Source organism: Xiphias gladius, chromosome 24 (genome assembly GCF_016859285.1).
Source record: "Xiphias gladius isolate SHS-SW01 ecotype Sanya breed wild chromosome 24, ASM1685928v1, whole genome shotgun sequence".
In the NCBI taxonomy this organism is placed as follows: domain Eukaryota; kingdom Metazoa; phylum Chordata; class Actinopteri; order Istiophoriformes; family Xiphiidae; genus Xiphias; species Xiphias gladius.
The window spans coordinates 19,534,031-19,550,447 of record NC_053423.1 but is presented as its reverse complement, the minus strand read 5'-3'; the positions used below and the strand labels follow the sequence as shown (position 1 = coordinate 19,550,447).

General features: G+C 40.1%; 2 protein-coding genes across 4 annotated transcripts; one reads left to right on the top strand and one right to left on the bottom strand.

Moving 5' to 3' along the window:
• Window positions 1–1,712: 1,712 nt before the first annotated feature.
• psmb2 (proteasome 20S subunit beta 2) lies at window positions 1,713–15,270 on the bottom strand. Of its 3 annotated transcripts, none has more exons than XM_040122731.1 (6): window positions 15,150–15,270; window positions 13,800–13,922; window positions 13,196–13,266; window positions 3,011–3,173; window positions 2,561–2,610; window positions 1,713–1,940 (listed from the first exon to the last, which is right to left on the bottom strand). In XM_040122731.1, exons 2-6 carry the CDS (start codon window positions 13,909–13,911, stop codon window positions 1,839–1,841), a joined length of 498 nt encoding a protein of 165 aa, XP_039978665.1. In that variant the 5' UTR covers window positions 13,912–13,922; window positions 15,150–15,270; the 3' UTR covers window positions 1,713–1,838. The 3 variants fall into 3 exon arrangements, with proteins under 3 accessions (XP_039978665.1, XP_039978664.1, XP_039978663.1); XM_040122730.1 differs by lacking the exon at window positions 15,150–15,270 and adding an exon at window positions 14,994–15,097; XM_040122729.1 differs by lacking the exon at window positions 15,150–15,270 and adding an exon at window positions 14,449–14,566.
• On the top strand, window positions 14,655–16,044 carry cdca5 (cell division cycle associated 5). Its single transcript, XM_040122728.1, has one exon. It carries the CDS (start codon window positions 14,801–14,803, stop codon window positions 15,587–15,589), a length of 789 nt encoding a protein of 262 aa, XP_039978662.1. The 5' UTR covers window positions 14,655–14,800; the 3' UTR covers window positions 15,590–16,044.
• Window positions 16,045–16,417: the final 373 nt, after the last annotated feature.

Sequence of the window (16,417 nt, the reverse complement as noted above, 5' to 3'; positions counted from 1 at the left end):
TTACCCCGTAAATTATTACACAAACTAGTGAGGTTTACAGCAGTATAGGATCCAATAATTTATCTTTATAGTAAGTTTTTCTCGGTAGTTACCATATTTACTGCAGGTTAGCAGTGATTCAATTGCCAAACCCTGTTTTGGCAACTGCTTTTAGCCCAAGAACAAAATGCTATTCCTTTTTTTCTCATCTTCTGTACAAATCGTGACATTTCCCCAATCAGTATTTTAGCATGAACGTTTTTTTCTTGACCTTGGAAATTGTTTTAAAAACACACAATCTTAATTCAAGGTGCTCACAAGCTTTTTTTCCCAAGCCCGCCACTGCACCTCACGGTCCTCGTGATATCTGAATTTGCTCAGATATCACGGAGATGGCTCAGTTATTACTACATGACCTACGTTTGGAACCTGGGTTATGTAATAAAAGTGGTCACGTACATTAAATTTACCATATTTAGGTCACATAATGACAAATGAGCAACTCCGTCCACCGCAAAGCTCGTGATATGCAGTTGAAATCTCCACAGAAGCTGGTAAGTAGACTTTGAGTTAAAGGAAAACCTTAACATTTTTAGCAGTAACGCTTCATTCACAATGATCTTTTTTGTTTGTTTTTTAATGAAAACCCTGTTTGTTTGTTTGTTTTTTAAACTTTTCAAACTTGTAGTCTTCAGACCTAACAGACACTGACTCAAGTGACATCACTCGAGGTAATTTATAAGATTTGACGCAGCTCCCTATGAAGACACAAAAGGTTTATACAACTTCTTCACTTACTGTATGTTGTCGTACTCCCTGAAATCATTTTATAAAACAATTAGTTAAGAGCTGTAAATTATCTGTGTCTGGCGCTCTCAAAATTCACTGGACTTTCGGTGATCATCTGCTGACACACTAAACCACAAAATAGCTCAACTTTGGTAGATTTCAACTTTCCAAGCTTTGCGTTATGCTGAATAAGGGCTGCATCTCAAATTATTCAAATTCAGGGGGTGGACGAAAAAATTACAAGTATACTGTTAATGTATATACACACACACACACACACACACACACACATACATACATATATATATTTCCTGAAGCAAACCTAGATTTGTTTTTCAAAACCCTGCTTATGTACAGAGTTTGAGTCACAGTCGATGCCAGTTCTGCAGGTTTTGATTATTCGTTTACTGACACTGTGTTAGAAAGGTGTCGATACAACTCCGTGGTAATTTTTGACACCGTATTTCGTGATGTTGTTTTAATTGGATGCACGGCTACTTTGCCATTAATAACTTCTAGCTCAGTGCCAAATGATTTTAGCTTGTTTAAAAGTGAGAATTACCCTGTTTTGAACATACAGTAGCTACCGCATACTCACCAGCACACTGAATCAAATTTTGAACTGCGAAAACACCGTTTGTGAGTTGCAGTTGCTTGAAAACTCCTGCGATGCACAATGATATAAACAATAATTATACTAACCACGATTATTTGACTGAACTTGGTTTTGTCACTCGAGGACGGGGAGCAACATTCTTTTGCAAGTAAACTCATATGTGCATGCATGTTTTAGTCCACGTGTACAAGCATGAGCAAGTGTACATTACCCGCACGCACACTCGCTGAGAACAAGTGCAAAAGTACACAGCCAGGAGGCTGTTCTCTTTCTATGTGCAGATGAGCAGACTAGAGAGTAATGAGAAAACACCACAGGGACAAAGAGCTTGTATCTCAACTGTGTGTCACTTTTTATTGGAACAGAGCGAGCAAGGAGGTCAACATTACAAAGAGAAAAAAAAGAGAAGAAGCAGAAATGTGCGAGTCGGGCTTGGTAGTTAAGCAGTGAGCGGTCACTTGGTGCCGAGGGTGAGCTTCTCCAGGTCATGGATGCCCTCCTTGTCAATCAAACGGACGGTGAAGGAGGGGAGGTTCAGGATGAAGCGCTTGTTCAGCTGGAGTAGGGAGAGGAAATATTAAGATATGAGACAGAAATGATTAGATAAGAAATATTAAGATAAATAATATCTTAATAATAAATAAGCAGAACGGGAACAGAGTCAAGTAAAGCAGAAACCAAACAGTGAAGGAAAAGCTGAGAGATAAACGACTGCTCTGGGCCTGTTCTTTTTCCCCTTGCATGCTTTGTGAAGAGTAATTTCCACAGCGAGCTGTTCAAATCACACAAATCTCCTGCTGTTTATGTTGTGAACTTATTAAGGGCGTCTGCGACGGCTGATCAAGGTTCTGAGTGTGGCTATGAGGTTGCTGGCTTCACTGGAGGCAGATTCCAATAAAATAAAATAAAAATCACTGAATCAATAAATAAAATAATGATGATTTCTTCCCACGCAGCCTTCAGGAGGACCGTTTTTGTTCCATAATATTCTGCCGTCAATCCCTCCGCTGAGGGCAGTTCTGCCGGCCACTGTCGTCTCAGCTCGGACGTCCAAGTTTCGTGCGGACTGAGCGTAGTTACTACTTGAAAGGCCCAGCAACTTTATGAACGACTCAGTAAGATGCTCATTAGTCTCATTCATACAAAAAAAAGAAGAATCAAACGACTCGAGCTCACCTCTTCGACACACTTCTTCAGCAGATCCACTGCCTCATCTCGGGTCAGGTCTAAAAACAAAAAACAGAAGAGAATGAGAAAGCTAGAATGGGAATAACGGAGACATGAATTAGAGACGTCAACTAGATTAACAACTAGATAAACATCTTTCATTAACATGACGAGGGATATGGTTTGCACTACGGACCACCATGCAATTAACATAAAGATTGCTGTCTAGTTTCTGCTGTAATCGTATGCCATTAGATAACTCATTGTATTTACAACATCTCTTACAGCGCCATGAGTCTGTTAGCGTGACCTAAGTGTGATTCAACTCCGTAACCTCCGCAGGGCACGATCTACAAACTTGCTTTATGGTTTTTATTTTTCTCTTGGCTTCCCTGTCAGTCTCACAGGAACAGTAAACACGCAAAAAAACAAGCATGGGGGCATTTTTCTTACACTGACCTGGTCTGTAGTAGCGGTCAAGAATGGAAAGAGTGAGAAAGGCTCCATAGCCGTGGGCAGCGAAGGGGGCCTTGGCCTGGGAAGACAGGTAGTCCATGTAGAAGAGACCCGGGCCGTCTGTGTCATCGTAGCCCGCCAGCAACAGGTTCACATGATACGGAGTCTGGAGACAGAGGAGGGAGGGATGGAGGGGGGGGGAGTAATATTCAGATCTATTACAAGGCATCTTACAAGGCGTTAACCTGGGACGCAAACTAGTAATCGAGTTCGTTACTTCGTTTATGTGGCCGATAAAATGTTGATGAAAATGTTTTTCAGCCATCGGGAGCAGGACGACATTTGGTTCTGAGCCACTGAGCCATAGATGCTGCAGTTAAACCCAGAAAAACCACATCCCTCACCATGTGCAGACCAACACCGTCTGCACATGGTTACAGTTTTAATTTTAATGCCAATTTTGTCTGCTTTTTGACTTTTTAGGGGTTATCGACCATGGTATCAGCTAATATGGGTGTGAAAACATTGCAAGACGATGTTTTAAAAAACAACAACAAAGACACCAGTGAATCTCTTGTAGAGGATAAAAAAAAATAAAACGGAGCTTCCATAAACTGAAATGTCACATCCTTAGCTAAAAGGGGTATTCTAGCTATTTACTTTTGCACATCCATCAAGTTGGGGGACTCACGAGAGACAAAAAAATATGATTAAAAAAAATCAAAGCAGCAGAGACCAAGGATATCCCGACTTATACTAGGGACTAACGCAGACGAACGCAGGCTTGGTGATAAAAATGTTTAGTCTACGGCCGCGTTAAGACTGACTTCAGCCCTGCAGGAAAAAAACACTGCCCCTCCAGTATGAGCAGGAGTATTGTTTTAAGACAGACTTGAAAAATCAATCCTTTAATCTGTTACTCAAACCGGACTCCCTGGATTGTATTTCATTGTCTCACCGGTACCTTTTACATGCTCTCACCAACGCAGGCCACCTGCGCTCTTTTGGGTCCGAATTGCCCACTCCGGTTTTTTTTTTTCTTTTTCTCCTTCCCCAGACTTTGGAAAACTCCCTCCGGAGCCACTCAAGACATTATGCAACTGTTTTCACAGGCTGAGTGGTATAATTTGTGACAAGTAAAATGAACTAGCAGCATCACATGAAGCATGACAAACTGGCTGGATTTGTAAACATGAGGTGGCAGAACGCGGCAGAATTTCTGCATTTAGTTATTTCTTTTTTCCCCAATTAGAGGTGCTAACATTGCCATCGGCATATAGACTGCCACAATGGTGTCACTGGCTGTACCTTATCGCACACAAGTGTTACTATAAACAGTCGGTCTCATCAACCAGTGCATGAGAGCGAGACATCTCCCCACTTGAAAAGTGCAACTTCTCTTTATCAACTTCTTCCAAATAAGTTGCTCCTTATTATCAACTTTGATTTTTTCAACTTAGCAGAGACGTGGAGTAACGCACACAGCTGCAACATTAACACAGCATGCACAGGGAGAGGGGGGGGGGGGTCCGTAGACACAAGAGGCTGAAGTGATAGTGCACAGGGAAGGGAGGCTGGAGAGTGATGGGAGGGAGAGGAAAAGGTGGAAAGGGCGTCACAGGACAGAGGAGGTGTGTGTGTGTGTGTCTGTGTGTGGGGGGATCAGGGTGTCACTAACAGTGTGACATCTGCTGGGACTCAGCACCCCTGTTGCTCCCTCCATTGCGCCCTCCCTCCCTCCTCGTCCTTTCTTTCGCTACCCTCCCTCCCTCCTTCCCTCCCTCCCCTCTCCGCTGCCTTCACCCTGTGCCCTGGAGTAGCGCCAGGGCTCATTAAAAACTTCTAAAGTCGTTTCTCTTGCCCCTATCTCCCCCCTCCTCTCTTTTTAAATTACATCTTTTACGCTTCCAGCCTCTTCTCCCTTCTTTTCCTCCAAAACACTAATTTTCTCTCTTCGTTTTTGCAAGCCACTGTTCCTCATTTTAAAAAATCCCTTTAAAGCTAGACAATTTTTTGGATTTCAAAGTAACTTATGGCCCGAATTCTTTGCGGAGGTATGCAGTGTAGTGTTTTTGATTAAAATGCAACAAGAAAAATATAATATTGCGTTCTCAGTTGTGCAGACAGGCAAATATGATTCATATGACGCCAGGCCAGTTGTGATCTACACACCTGCCCTCTCATTTCAATTTATCTCGCAGCCGGCCTGCTTATTTCTGTGACTTGTGTGTTGGGGCTATGTTGCCACGAGGGCAATGATGATCGTTACGCTCCCCGTGGAGTACGCTTTAGTGTATGCGTGTGTTAACGATGGTTACGAACACGCACACACGCATCTGGGTGTGAATCTCAGGATGAAAATCTTAGCGCGTCTGTGTGTGTGTGTGTTTGTGTGTGCGTGCCCGCTGTAACTTCTCCCTGAGCCTGCGAACGCCCCAGTGGCGTCACCCCCACCCACCAGACACCTGCCTCACTGGTTACAATGTAACAATAATATGGACTTGGCATCAAAATAACCTTCCCTTCCCATGTCACCTCGGAGGGAACCAGGCACCTTGTTAACCCAGCCACCTGAACTCACACCCAGGCTCACATGCAAACAATGCACATCATATGTTTTATCCCCCTGCCGCGAGTCTCGCTCGCAGCCAAACAAGGCAACCGCTGTGGCGTCGAACAAAAGCATCACCTGTGCGTTGCCAGCGCCACCTTCGGCAGACACAAACCCCGCCCCGCCTGGTTACGAAGGAACAGTTTGGCATTTTTGGGAAATTACGCTCATTTGCATTCTTGACGAGAGGTTGGACGAGAAGACTGATACCACTCTCGTGTCTGTATGGTAAATATAAAGGAGGCGGTGGTTAGCTTAGCTTAGCGTAAAGACTGGAAACAAGGGCAAACTGCTAGCCTGGGCCTGTCCAAAGGCAAGAAATAGTAGCCAAGAAACAGTCTGGCACACCTGGTTTTTCTATGGATTAAACAAACGAGATATACCGTATTAATTAGGACTGCAACCGGTGATTTTTATTATTGATTAAGCTGCAGATCTCTTTCTCGATAAAACGTTTAAACCCTTGGTCTATAACATATCAGAAAACAGTTAAAAATGCCCATTACTCTACAGCGCAAGTCATGTCTCATTTTGTCTGACCAACGGTCCAAAACACGAAGGTATTCAATTTACGGTAATTTTAAGACAAGGAAAAACAGCAAATTCTCACACTTAAGAAGCTGGAACCCTCAAATGTTTGGTGTTTCTGTTTGAAAACTGTCTGAAAGACGATTAGTTAGAACAGGTGCCGATTAATTTTCAACTACTGGATTAATCGTTGCAGCTCTTTTGTTGATTAGCGAGCCTTAGAAGTGTTAGTATGCCGATTTTGTTACCTTAAGACAGATCCGGGCTAGCTGTTCCCACCTGTTTCCAGTCTTCATGCTAAGCTAAGCTTATCAGCTTCTTGAAGTAGCTTTACATTTACAGTACAGAAATGAGAGCGGTATCGATCTTCTCATCCAACTCTCGGCAAGAAAGTGAATAAGCCTGTTTTGCAAAATTCCTTTAAGACATTGGATTCAGCGCGAGAACAGCTTTAGCTGTGACACAAATTAAGGTCACAGCGCTAGTAAACCACCACAAACTCATCCCCAAACTCTCCTCTTCCACGTTCCAGCACTCCCTCCCTCCTTTCCTTCCTCCCCTCGCCTCCCTCCCTCCATCCCCCTATTTTTGCACCCTGCCCAGGGGCATGTTCTCTTTATTGGCATTTCTCCTCAATCTGCTGTATTAATTGTTCATCTGTGCGGGAGCAGGGGAGCTGCGTGCAATATGGCGCCAGTAATTATTTGTGCCCATTGTGTGCTAAAAAATATTTTACAAACCCATATGGGGCCAGCTGTAGATCACCACAGCACAGCGGCTAACTGTTGCTGCGGCCTTATAGGAAACTCTAAAAAGTAAACGGCTCAGACCGTACAGATTGACAAAATTTGACTTCTTCAGCTTATTGCAACAAACATCCACATACATACAAAAACTGATGACTGTAAGGCTTCGACAAACCTTTAAAAAAAAAAAAAAAAAAAAAAAAATGAAATGTGATATTTATAAAGTCTCTGCCTCCCCTGAGTTTTACAGTTTCAATATAACTCCATATCTCAGCCTCCTACACCTTCCAATCCTGCTAAACTTTTTAGACTACCTCAGGTGTGCCCGTCAATTCAATATCTATTAATTTAATCTGTAATGGTCTTCAGTACACAAATATGTTACAGTACATGAAACGGGAAAATAAAATAAACAGAAGCAGAGCAGAAGCTGAATTTCTGTGCTCCTAAAACTTGGCAGTTGTTGTTTCGGTCTGTGGCGGATTTCATGTGTATCATTACTGATATACACGCAGCAGAGTCGAGGCCTCAGGTGATTATGCTTACCGCTAGTTTTTTTTTTTTTTTTCCTCCTTTTCCCTTTTGTCTGCTCTCTAAAGCTTGAGTGAATGCAGTACTCCAGAGGTTAGTGGAGTTGTTTTTCTGGACGGCAGGCTGGTAAGTACACAGACGTATCTGAACAGGGTTTCGCTTACTCTGCACTGACATGCGCTGCCGACTCAAGCTAACTGCACCTCCCGGAGGTCCGCAGCCATTGGGGTAATTTCATCTGTAATTTATCCTGCAGAAATAAGGCCATCAGACTTAACAATATACCACTGATTAATTTATCAGTCAGTGATTTTTAACCTAGGGGTCTGGACATGCTGGCGGGATCGCGTCATGGTTTTTGGGGGGTTCAGAAGAGGATTTAAGGCTGGTAGAAAAAGAAAAAAAGATTTGATATACAAGAGCAGATCATTATCTTGCCTTTCTGTCTGGGTTAAACTTTAATCTGCAATGATTTAATCAGATTAATTAAAATAATTTCCAACATACGCAGCCAGTTCCCCAGATATGAGTTGAGCGAGGTCTTAGACTACAGGCGTTCTTTAAAAAAAAAAAAAAAAAAAAAAATCTATATAAAATTTTCTTTCAGTCAACAAATGGCCCTTATCTATGTCTGAGAAACCATCCTGTAGAGTCAAAGATGCTGCACATGTTGAACCCTGACAATATTTTGTTTTTAAAAGTTAAGATAAACCGTTTCTTTAATTATTTTCTGGAATTTTCATTTCAATTATAGTATGCTATATTACTAAAAAGAGTTAATTTTCCTTAAAACGACTGCTAGACTCTTGATAGAACAAGTAAAAGCTGCGGAAGGTTTTTAGTCATTTTTTATGACAAAATTTCAAAATTTCATTGCTTCCAGCTTTTCAAGTGTGAGGATTTGCTGATTTTCTGGATTTATTTATTTATTTATTTTTTTAAATCATTGCAAATTGACCATCTTTGTTTGTTAGACGGACAAAACGAGCAATCTGCGGATATTAGCTTGTGCTCTAGAAAAGTTCTGATAGGCATTTTTTGCTTTTTTCTGACACTTTATGGACCAAACGATTAATCGAGGATGTAGATTAATCACTGATGAAATAATCAACCATTAATTGAAACCCCAAAGTCGTGAGGAATTGTACTAAATGCTTTTAGTAACACACACACAATTCAGTCACGTTTTAAAAAAAAAGAGAGAGAATAATTATTGACCCAAATAAGACACAGTTCAAATTCAAAAAGCTTCTACCTCCTGCTTACTCTCCTGCATATTTGTTACTTATCTTAAAAAAACCAAAGAGTCTGTCGCACTTGTAGTTGTTATTAAATGGTGCAAGACTTTAGCAGATGATCTCTTTCCCTGTTTAGCATTCAAATGGACAAGATATATTACATATTCTACATACTCAAGATGTTCTGGGGGAAAAAAAACAAAAACAAAACAAAAAAAAACAAAAAAAAAACACCGTAAAAAAACCTGTTTATACAACATAATTTGCAAATGTCCATGTACTCTGGAGGTTGATGAATGTGAAAAGAGCATAGCTGGAGGAAGGTGTGGGATGCAGAGGAGAAACTGCTATTGCTTCAGTTTCTGAGCACTCCTGAGAACGCAGCATTAGTAAATCCTGCACTCATAAAACCAAATTCATAACCGTGAGGCACAAAAATAACGATACAGTTGCAACTTATGACAAGACATGAATATAAATGTTATCCTCCACAACATGAGCAACCTTGACTGAATAAAAGTCCTAATCCTATAGGTCCCTCTGTGTGCATGTATATTATATTTGTGTGTATGTTGACTCCTACTCGTTCACACTCCAGTCTGCGTGGTGTTGTCTACTGGGCCTGGTTGTTCTCCCCTGGGAGCCCCCCCCTCCCTAGCCCTATCCCCCGTTCGATGTGTCCCACATTCCCTTCTCTGCCACACTAATTGTTTTTTGTAATTATTTTCACCCTTCTGCTATTGTGACAGGCAGCGGCTGCACTACTCTTAACAAATTAGCACAAACGATACAACGCACGGATACGGGAAGCAGAGATGTCTTAGGCAGAGTGTGTTACATCTAAAAACAAACACAATTGTGCACACGAGCACTAACCAACTATGTCAGGGAGCAGAAATGATCTCATGATTTTCATGATTTCATTTAGCGATTAATCTGCAAATTCATTTCTCAATTCATCAATTAATCATTATGTGTATAACATGCCAGAAAAGATGAGCTGGAACTGTGGAATGTTTGATAAAATGATTAATCGATTAACAAAATAGTAGCTGGTTATTTTTCTGTTGATTGTTACAACTTTAAACTTTGTACTGATATTTAAAAACAAGTTCAAAATATGTAGGGAGATTAAGCGATTAATCAACAGGAAGTTAATCATCAACTATTCCGATGATGGCCTTATACTTTTTAAAGCAATTTTTCAATCTTAAGTCAGTGGGGTTCAAGCTACTCAAATGTGAAGGTTTGCTGTTTTTCCAGTTTTATCTGATATTAAATTGAATATCTTTTGACTCTGGACTGTTGGTCGGAAAAAACAAGCTATTTGAAGGCTGCAGAAAACTGACGGATATTTTTCGCCATTTTCCAAATTATTGTGGGCAGGCTGATCAGCAACGACAACAATCATTAGTTCCGGCCCTAAAAATATGTATTTGAATGTTTTTACAAAACCCATTTAGTATATGCTTTTTCTGTGGATGTTCATTTAGGGATGGAAGAGGCAGAAAGTCTGCATGATGTGCGTCACCAACATCGAGTACCAAAAAGCGTCAAGTATCAGAAGTTGGTCAGTTTCTTAGGAAGGTTTACATAATGCTTGATCAGACCTGTCCTGTTTTAAATCAGGACTCTCCTCCCTTTAAATTATATTTTAAATATGTTAAATAGGTTCTTAAACACTGACACATTGAGGAGTTTTGCATACTTTATTACTGTTTAAGGGTTTTGTGTGGGATTTTTCCTCCGAGCACATAGGGTGTATGCACTGTGCAGATTGTAAAGCCCTTTGAGGCAAATTTGTGATTTTGGGTACCGTATTTAAAGGTACTGTATCTATGCTATAATGAATGTGTTCAATACTCAGTGTTATAATCGGGGTGAAACTGATACCACACTGACTTTAAAAACTTTACCTTTTAAGATTTAAATGTAGAGTAAGTACAGTTTTCTAAGAACTAATAAATTCTATAAACAACAAATACTTAATTTAGAGAGTAAGTCTCTAAGTTTGTTTTAATATACAGCATAAATGTACCTAAATCTAGTTCTTGCTTGTGTGCCTTCCACTGTAATGCCTGGTATAAGAGTGTATTTGCCCCTTTAGGGCCTTCGGGTCTTTGCGAGGCCTTAAGGACACACGTCACAATTTCAAAAAGCAGTGCAAATTGCAAAATATGTTCAGATTTAATAAAAAAAAAAAAAAAAAAAAAACACCAATTCATAAACACGTAGACGGATAAATTAGCTGGTTAATTTGCCTGCTTGTAAATCCAAGCTTACATAAATAATAAAGAAAAAATGTGCACCTTAATGTGTTTTTTTTTTTTTTAAGGTTTTGTTTGGTAAAATTTTGGTATTGAAGTAGTGAACGTCAAATACCCCGGTATTTTGATAATATACCCAGAGGAACTGCGCAGTCAGGGTGGGGGACAGTGCTGCAGGCTCAGGTGTTGTCATGAAGTCTCAAAGGGAGAAACCGTCATCACCATTCACAACAAGCTGACAAATGTACCTGCCTCTGTCAAAATGCATCTGCTGGTTCAGCTTTGATGTCTCAAGCCGATAACAACACAGGTACAGTAGCAGGCGAGACTTGATTCTCACTTGAACTTAAGAGTGAAAACTACTCCTCTATAACTATCATGACTGTGTCACATCATCAGGCAAGGTCTCTATTGTGCTCGAGTGTTTTCATTTCCTGTTTTAGCCAAAGAAGAATTTCAAGCAGAAATGTAAACATATTGTTGATATGGATGAGTAAGCCCACTACATATGGTTACTGTGCCTGCAATCTGAATTGAGTATTACTTTAACTTATGGGAATTAGTCTGTGATTCTAACATTTGTTCCCTACAGCAAAACGGGATTGAAAATGCTAGAGGAATGTAATTAAGTAAAAAATAAATAAATAAACTGAAATATTTATAGGTATATTCACATATACAAGGGATTCATTAGCTACAGTTTTGTTGAGAAAATACACACACACACTGGTGTTGAAAGTCTTTACAGCGGGTTAGAAAAGTCTGTTTGAGCACAAAGGTACAAAAAAGGTACTTTTTAGATGCATGAAAGAGGGAGCAGGTCTGAGAATACATGGCAGCACAAACTGTAGCAGATGGTGCGCTTTTGCAAGTTGAAATTATATTTATGGAGACATCAGGGGGACTGTTAAGCTTGTTGTCTGTGTAATAATGTGTGGTCTTATTTTCAAAGACAATTTTCAATTTCACAACATCATATCTGACAGTATAGTTCAAGAAATCTTATACAATGACAGGAAAATGAAATTTTGTGTGTGACAATACTTTGCCGGTTGCCTTTATCTCATTTTGGCAATGTAGCTGTATTAAAGTTAACTTCAATTAAATTTGGCTAAGTTTACAAGTTAATTACCCCCCCCCCTCTCTACCATGCTTTGACTAGTGGAAATTCTGAGGAACCGGTTACTTTTACACTCTGTTCAAAAGTGTGCTGGTTTGCAGAGATTCTTGTTAAACAGGTATGTGCATATCATACTGACTACACACCACCACTTATTTTCTCAATCAAAAACTCACTGCTATAATTTTAATCAGATATCTGCTGTAAGGACCCAGAGTGGAGCAAATTTTATAAAGTTGGCCCACAAAAAGACATAAACTCTTTGCTATCATATGCAGCTATGAGGTTCAAACAAGAAAATTTACCCCTCAACTCAAGCAATTATTTTGGTTATGATTATACTCTCACACACAGACCCAAAAATCTTCAGATGTAAGAAAACACTTCTCTGAAATAAAAATTACTATCATTGTTGTATGGGAAGTGATGGTTCTTTTTCACAGACTGACAGAAAAAGCCAAGAGCATTAACATTAGGCCAGCGCCAACAGGAACAAAACGATGGAAAATTTCTATCACGTGTTTAAAAAAAAAAAAAAAAAAAAAAGAGAAAGGTAGAATTAATACTTAAACCAAAGCAAAACTTCCTAAACTTTGTTATGTGGACTTTTATGCTCTGACTATACAAGCTAACTATGTTTTTAAAGCAACAATCTCTTTGATACTCAAACAAACCATTTCAGCAGGATGTATTATTCTCACAAACTGAGGCAGTTTAAATTCTACAGTAATGTGTGAACATGAACAACTGAGCCCTAACTAGGTACAAAGGTCTGAAGGGTTTTTAATGTATTGTCAAAGGAAAACTATTTGCTCCCCTGAAGACGGCTAGGAACTGATTTTTTTTTTTAGCTTGTATAACATTACAAGCAAGTGTAACATGTATTACAAGCAGTTTAAATTTTTGTTTAAATGCGTTTTCGTGTCTTCAAAATCACAATGGATACTGTTCACTTTGCCCATAAAGCTGCTTTGCAACTCAGTTAAAGTTAAGATCCTTCTCTTGATGAAACAACATAGACAGCTTTATATGGTTTTAACAAATGCGTTGATTGTCATAGGAATATTTATTCAGTTTTAGGCTGTTACCCTCTTAATAAAAATTATGTTGTAAGTGGATTGTATGTGTATATATAAAAGGTAGTTACCCTGCTCCGAAGGTAGTCTGCAAGGTTCTTTCGTGTGAAGTTTGCTGCTGCTGCCGGACTGAGTTCATAACCTAAGAAATAGGATGGGGGGAAAACATGGAATCAGATGCAAAGTTTTGGGTGTGTGTTTTTTCTTCTTCAAAATATGACATTATTGTCAATGACTAGGGCAGGGCAAGTACCAACAGTTGGCAACACTGTTTTGTTTTGTTTTTTACTCCAGATAGCTCCCGATTTATTTCAAAATCTTGCTATTGTAGGCTGTATTTTATTTAGATAAAGTTCTTGCATGATTATGTGTTTTTAGACAACTTTTTAACATTGTACAAGTTTGGCACTGCCTTTTTTTTCTACTAAAAAAAGGTTTTAGTAAAAGAAGAAGCTTCTTTTGTAAAATAACAAGTGTTTTTCAATAAAACATGTTCATATTCTTCCAAGTTATATATCAAAACAAGCATAGTTTGAGAAAAGGTGCCGAAAATTGGGTAATGGATGGGAACCTGTATTGATAAAAAGACAAAATATACCCAGCGCTGTTTAAGACCAGACAGTTTCAATTGAAACGGAGATTGAGCCACACAGTCATCATCTCTGAGGTATTTACCATTTCTCATTTTATAGAGTTGAACGTTCTTCTGGATGTATTCTGCAAACTGTACTGTGTCTCCTGCTTCTCCAACACACAGCAGCAAAATCTTCTCACTGAGTTTGAACATCTTGTCATAGTCTGAAAAACACAGAGCGAGTAATAGGATTTATTTATTTGTCTTTATTAATTATTAAAACGGGCATCTGCTGACTACCAGATTGGGAAACGTTAATCCAGCAACGACTTTCACTTTCACTGTTACAAGCCTGCTTGAACAGCTTGATTTTTACAAAACACAACGACTTGCTTTATTCAAAGAAGTAGGTGTCAGTGTTTTTAAGTGTGCTGCTATAAATATAAGATGAAAAAGTGCCCGTACTTTCAAAAAAAAGGAATGATAGAGATTTATGCGCTACTTAGCTTAGCTCCAGTTAGCTTTATTAGCTCAAATCACAATCAAAATGTGGGGTTACGTTACATTGTGAGCATTCTGGTAAAGTTACACAACAGTATACTGTAAGAAGACAAAGCTCTAGGGATCATTTGCCATTAAGAAAAAAGCAGATGCAACCATAACAGAAGTTAATAAACGCAGGCATGTGTGAGCTAACTTAGCTACAGCCACCGGCGGAATGGCTAATGCTAAACTAACGCGTTGTTTTACCGTGTTTCATCTGAATGATGCTGCTGGCTGCAACATTATCGGCGGCGACGAGGACAAAATCCGGTCCCTGAATCCCGATTAAATATTCCATCCTGTAAACTAGCTGTGAGCTGAAATAATTTTAAAATACTTTGAAATAGCAGTCGTCTCGTAGCCGCGAATGTACAGATTACACAGCAAAAGTTTAAGACAGCTGGCGCAGGCTGGTAACGTCACCGGAAGAAACGCTTTCGTAATTTCTACGCGACTAGGGCGGGCGATTTGAGTGGATTCACCGAGGCTGAGATACCACCGTTTCTGTTTCAAAAATAAATACGACAAGAATCGGTTGTTTCCCCAGTTGAAGGTCAGTATGAACGAAGTGACACCTCGAAGCATAATGTCGGACTCTAATAAGCTCAACAGCACGCTGCGAAGACGGTCACCGCGATTGAGTTCTCCTCCTGAGGCTAACGTAAAAACTGACAAAAACATGGCGACGGCATCTGTCGCCGTTAAACGCTCCATAACTGTGAGGAAAATAGCTCCCAGAAAAACAGTCGCACCGTCGGAGCACAACAAGGAGAACACGCCGAGAAGGTCGGAATCGAAAGGCAACCAGCAGAAAAAGCAGAAGGTCTCCACCCCGGGTCCGGACCCGGACCGTCGCGGCTCCTCCTCGGTTGAGAAGAAGAAGAAAGAGAAGGCCGCTATGCCCTCACCGATCCTCCCCTCGCCGCCCTCTCGTCCCCAGCAGCCGGCGGTGGATCCAGAGGACGCGGTGTGGTCGCAGAAAGTGCGTCGGTCCTACAGCAGGCTCAGCGACAAGTCATTCAGCAGCCCCGACTCCCGTGAGACTTTATTCGGCTTTGAGAAGCTGCAGACCCCCGAGGTCGTCCGGAGGGTCGGACAGTCCAAGACTGGTCTGGAGGCTTCTGGGTCCTTGTCCTGTCTGAACTCATTCACGTCTTTGCTCGAGGCGGACTACTGTGGTTCAGCTCTCCCCGAGCCGGATCCAAATATCCCCGGAGTGGCTGTGGTGAAGGAGAAGAGGAGGAGGAAGAAGGTCCAGCAGATAGACACCACCGAGCTGGACGCACTGGCTGCAAAGATGAACGCAGTGTTTGAGGAGGCAGAGGAGTTTGAGCTGGTCGTGGAGTAAAATATTGCGACTAAAAGACTGGGGTAGACTGAAGGACTCTCTTATGGCATGTTGTTTTTGTCACTGACACGCTGAAAAAACACGGACTCTGGATGTGCTTCTTACTCAAAACAAAAAAGTTTTTGTATATTTCTAGTTCTTTATATTGTAAATTTTGATTCCTTGGAGGTTCCTCTTTTTGCTTATTCATTTCAATGCTCTTAATGCGGTTGTTTAGCTCTTTATTGTGCCTACCATGGTCTCACTTGAGTATTGTTTTCATTTCAAAATGACCAGTAGTTGCATGTTCTCTCTCTCTTTCCATTATAAATAAAACCTTTTTATACAGATGATCTTTTAGAGCTGAAACGATTAATCCGTTAGTTGATTACAGAAAAATAATCGTCAACTATTTTGATAATTGATTAATCGTTTCAGTTTTAGGGTGATGTTGCTTTTCCTTGTTACACATCATATCGGCCCATTGTAAACTGAATATTTTTTTGGTTTTGGACTTTTGGTCAAACAAAGCAAGACATTTAAAGACGCCGTTCTTTGGCTCTGCAAAGATATGGTCTTTTTTTTTTTTTTTTTTTTTTTTGAAAAAATAATTGGCAGTGTAATTAATAATGAAAATAATTGTTAGTTGCAGCTGTGATTACCTTTACTTCTCATGTTGACTTGGAATGATAAAACTGCAATTTGTAAGTTTGTTTTTAAAATGGGGTTTGATTATGTTTTATTGTCTTTTACTTTTTAGTCACAAACTTGTTAATTGTGCAGAAGATACATAGAGGGAAAATGTGACAGTCTAATATGGATTATGAATACAGGTGGAAGCTGTAGGTG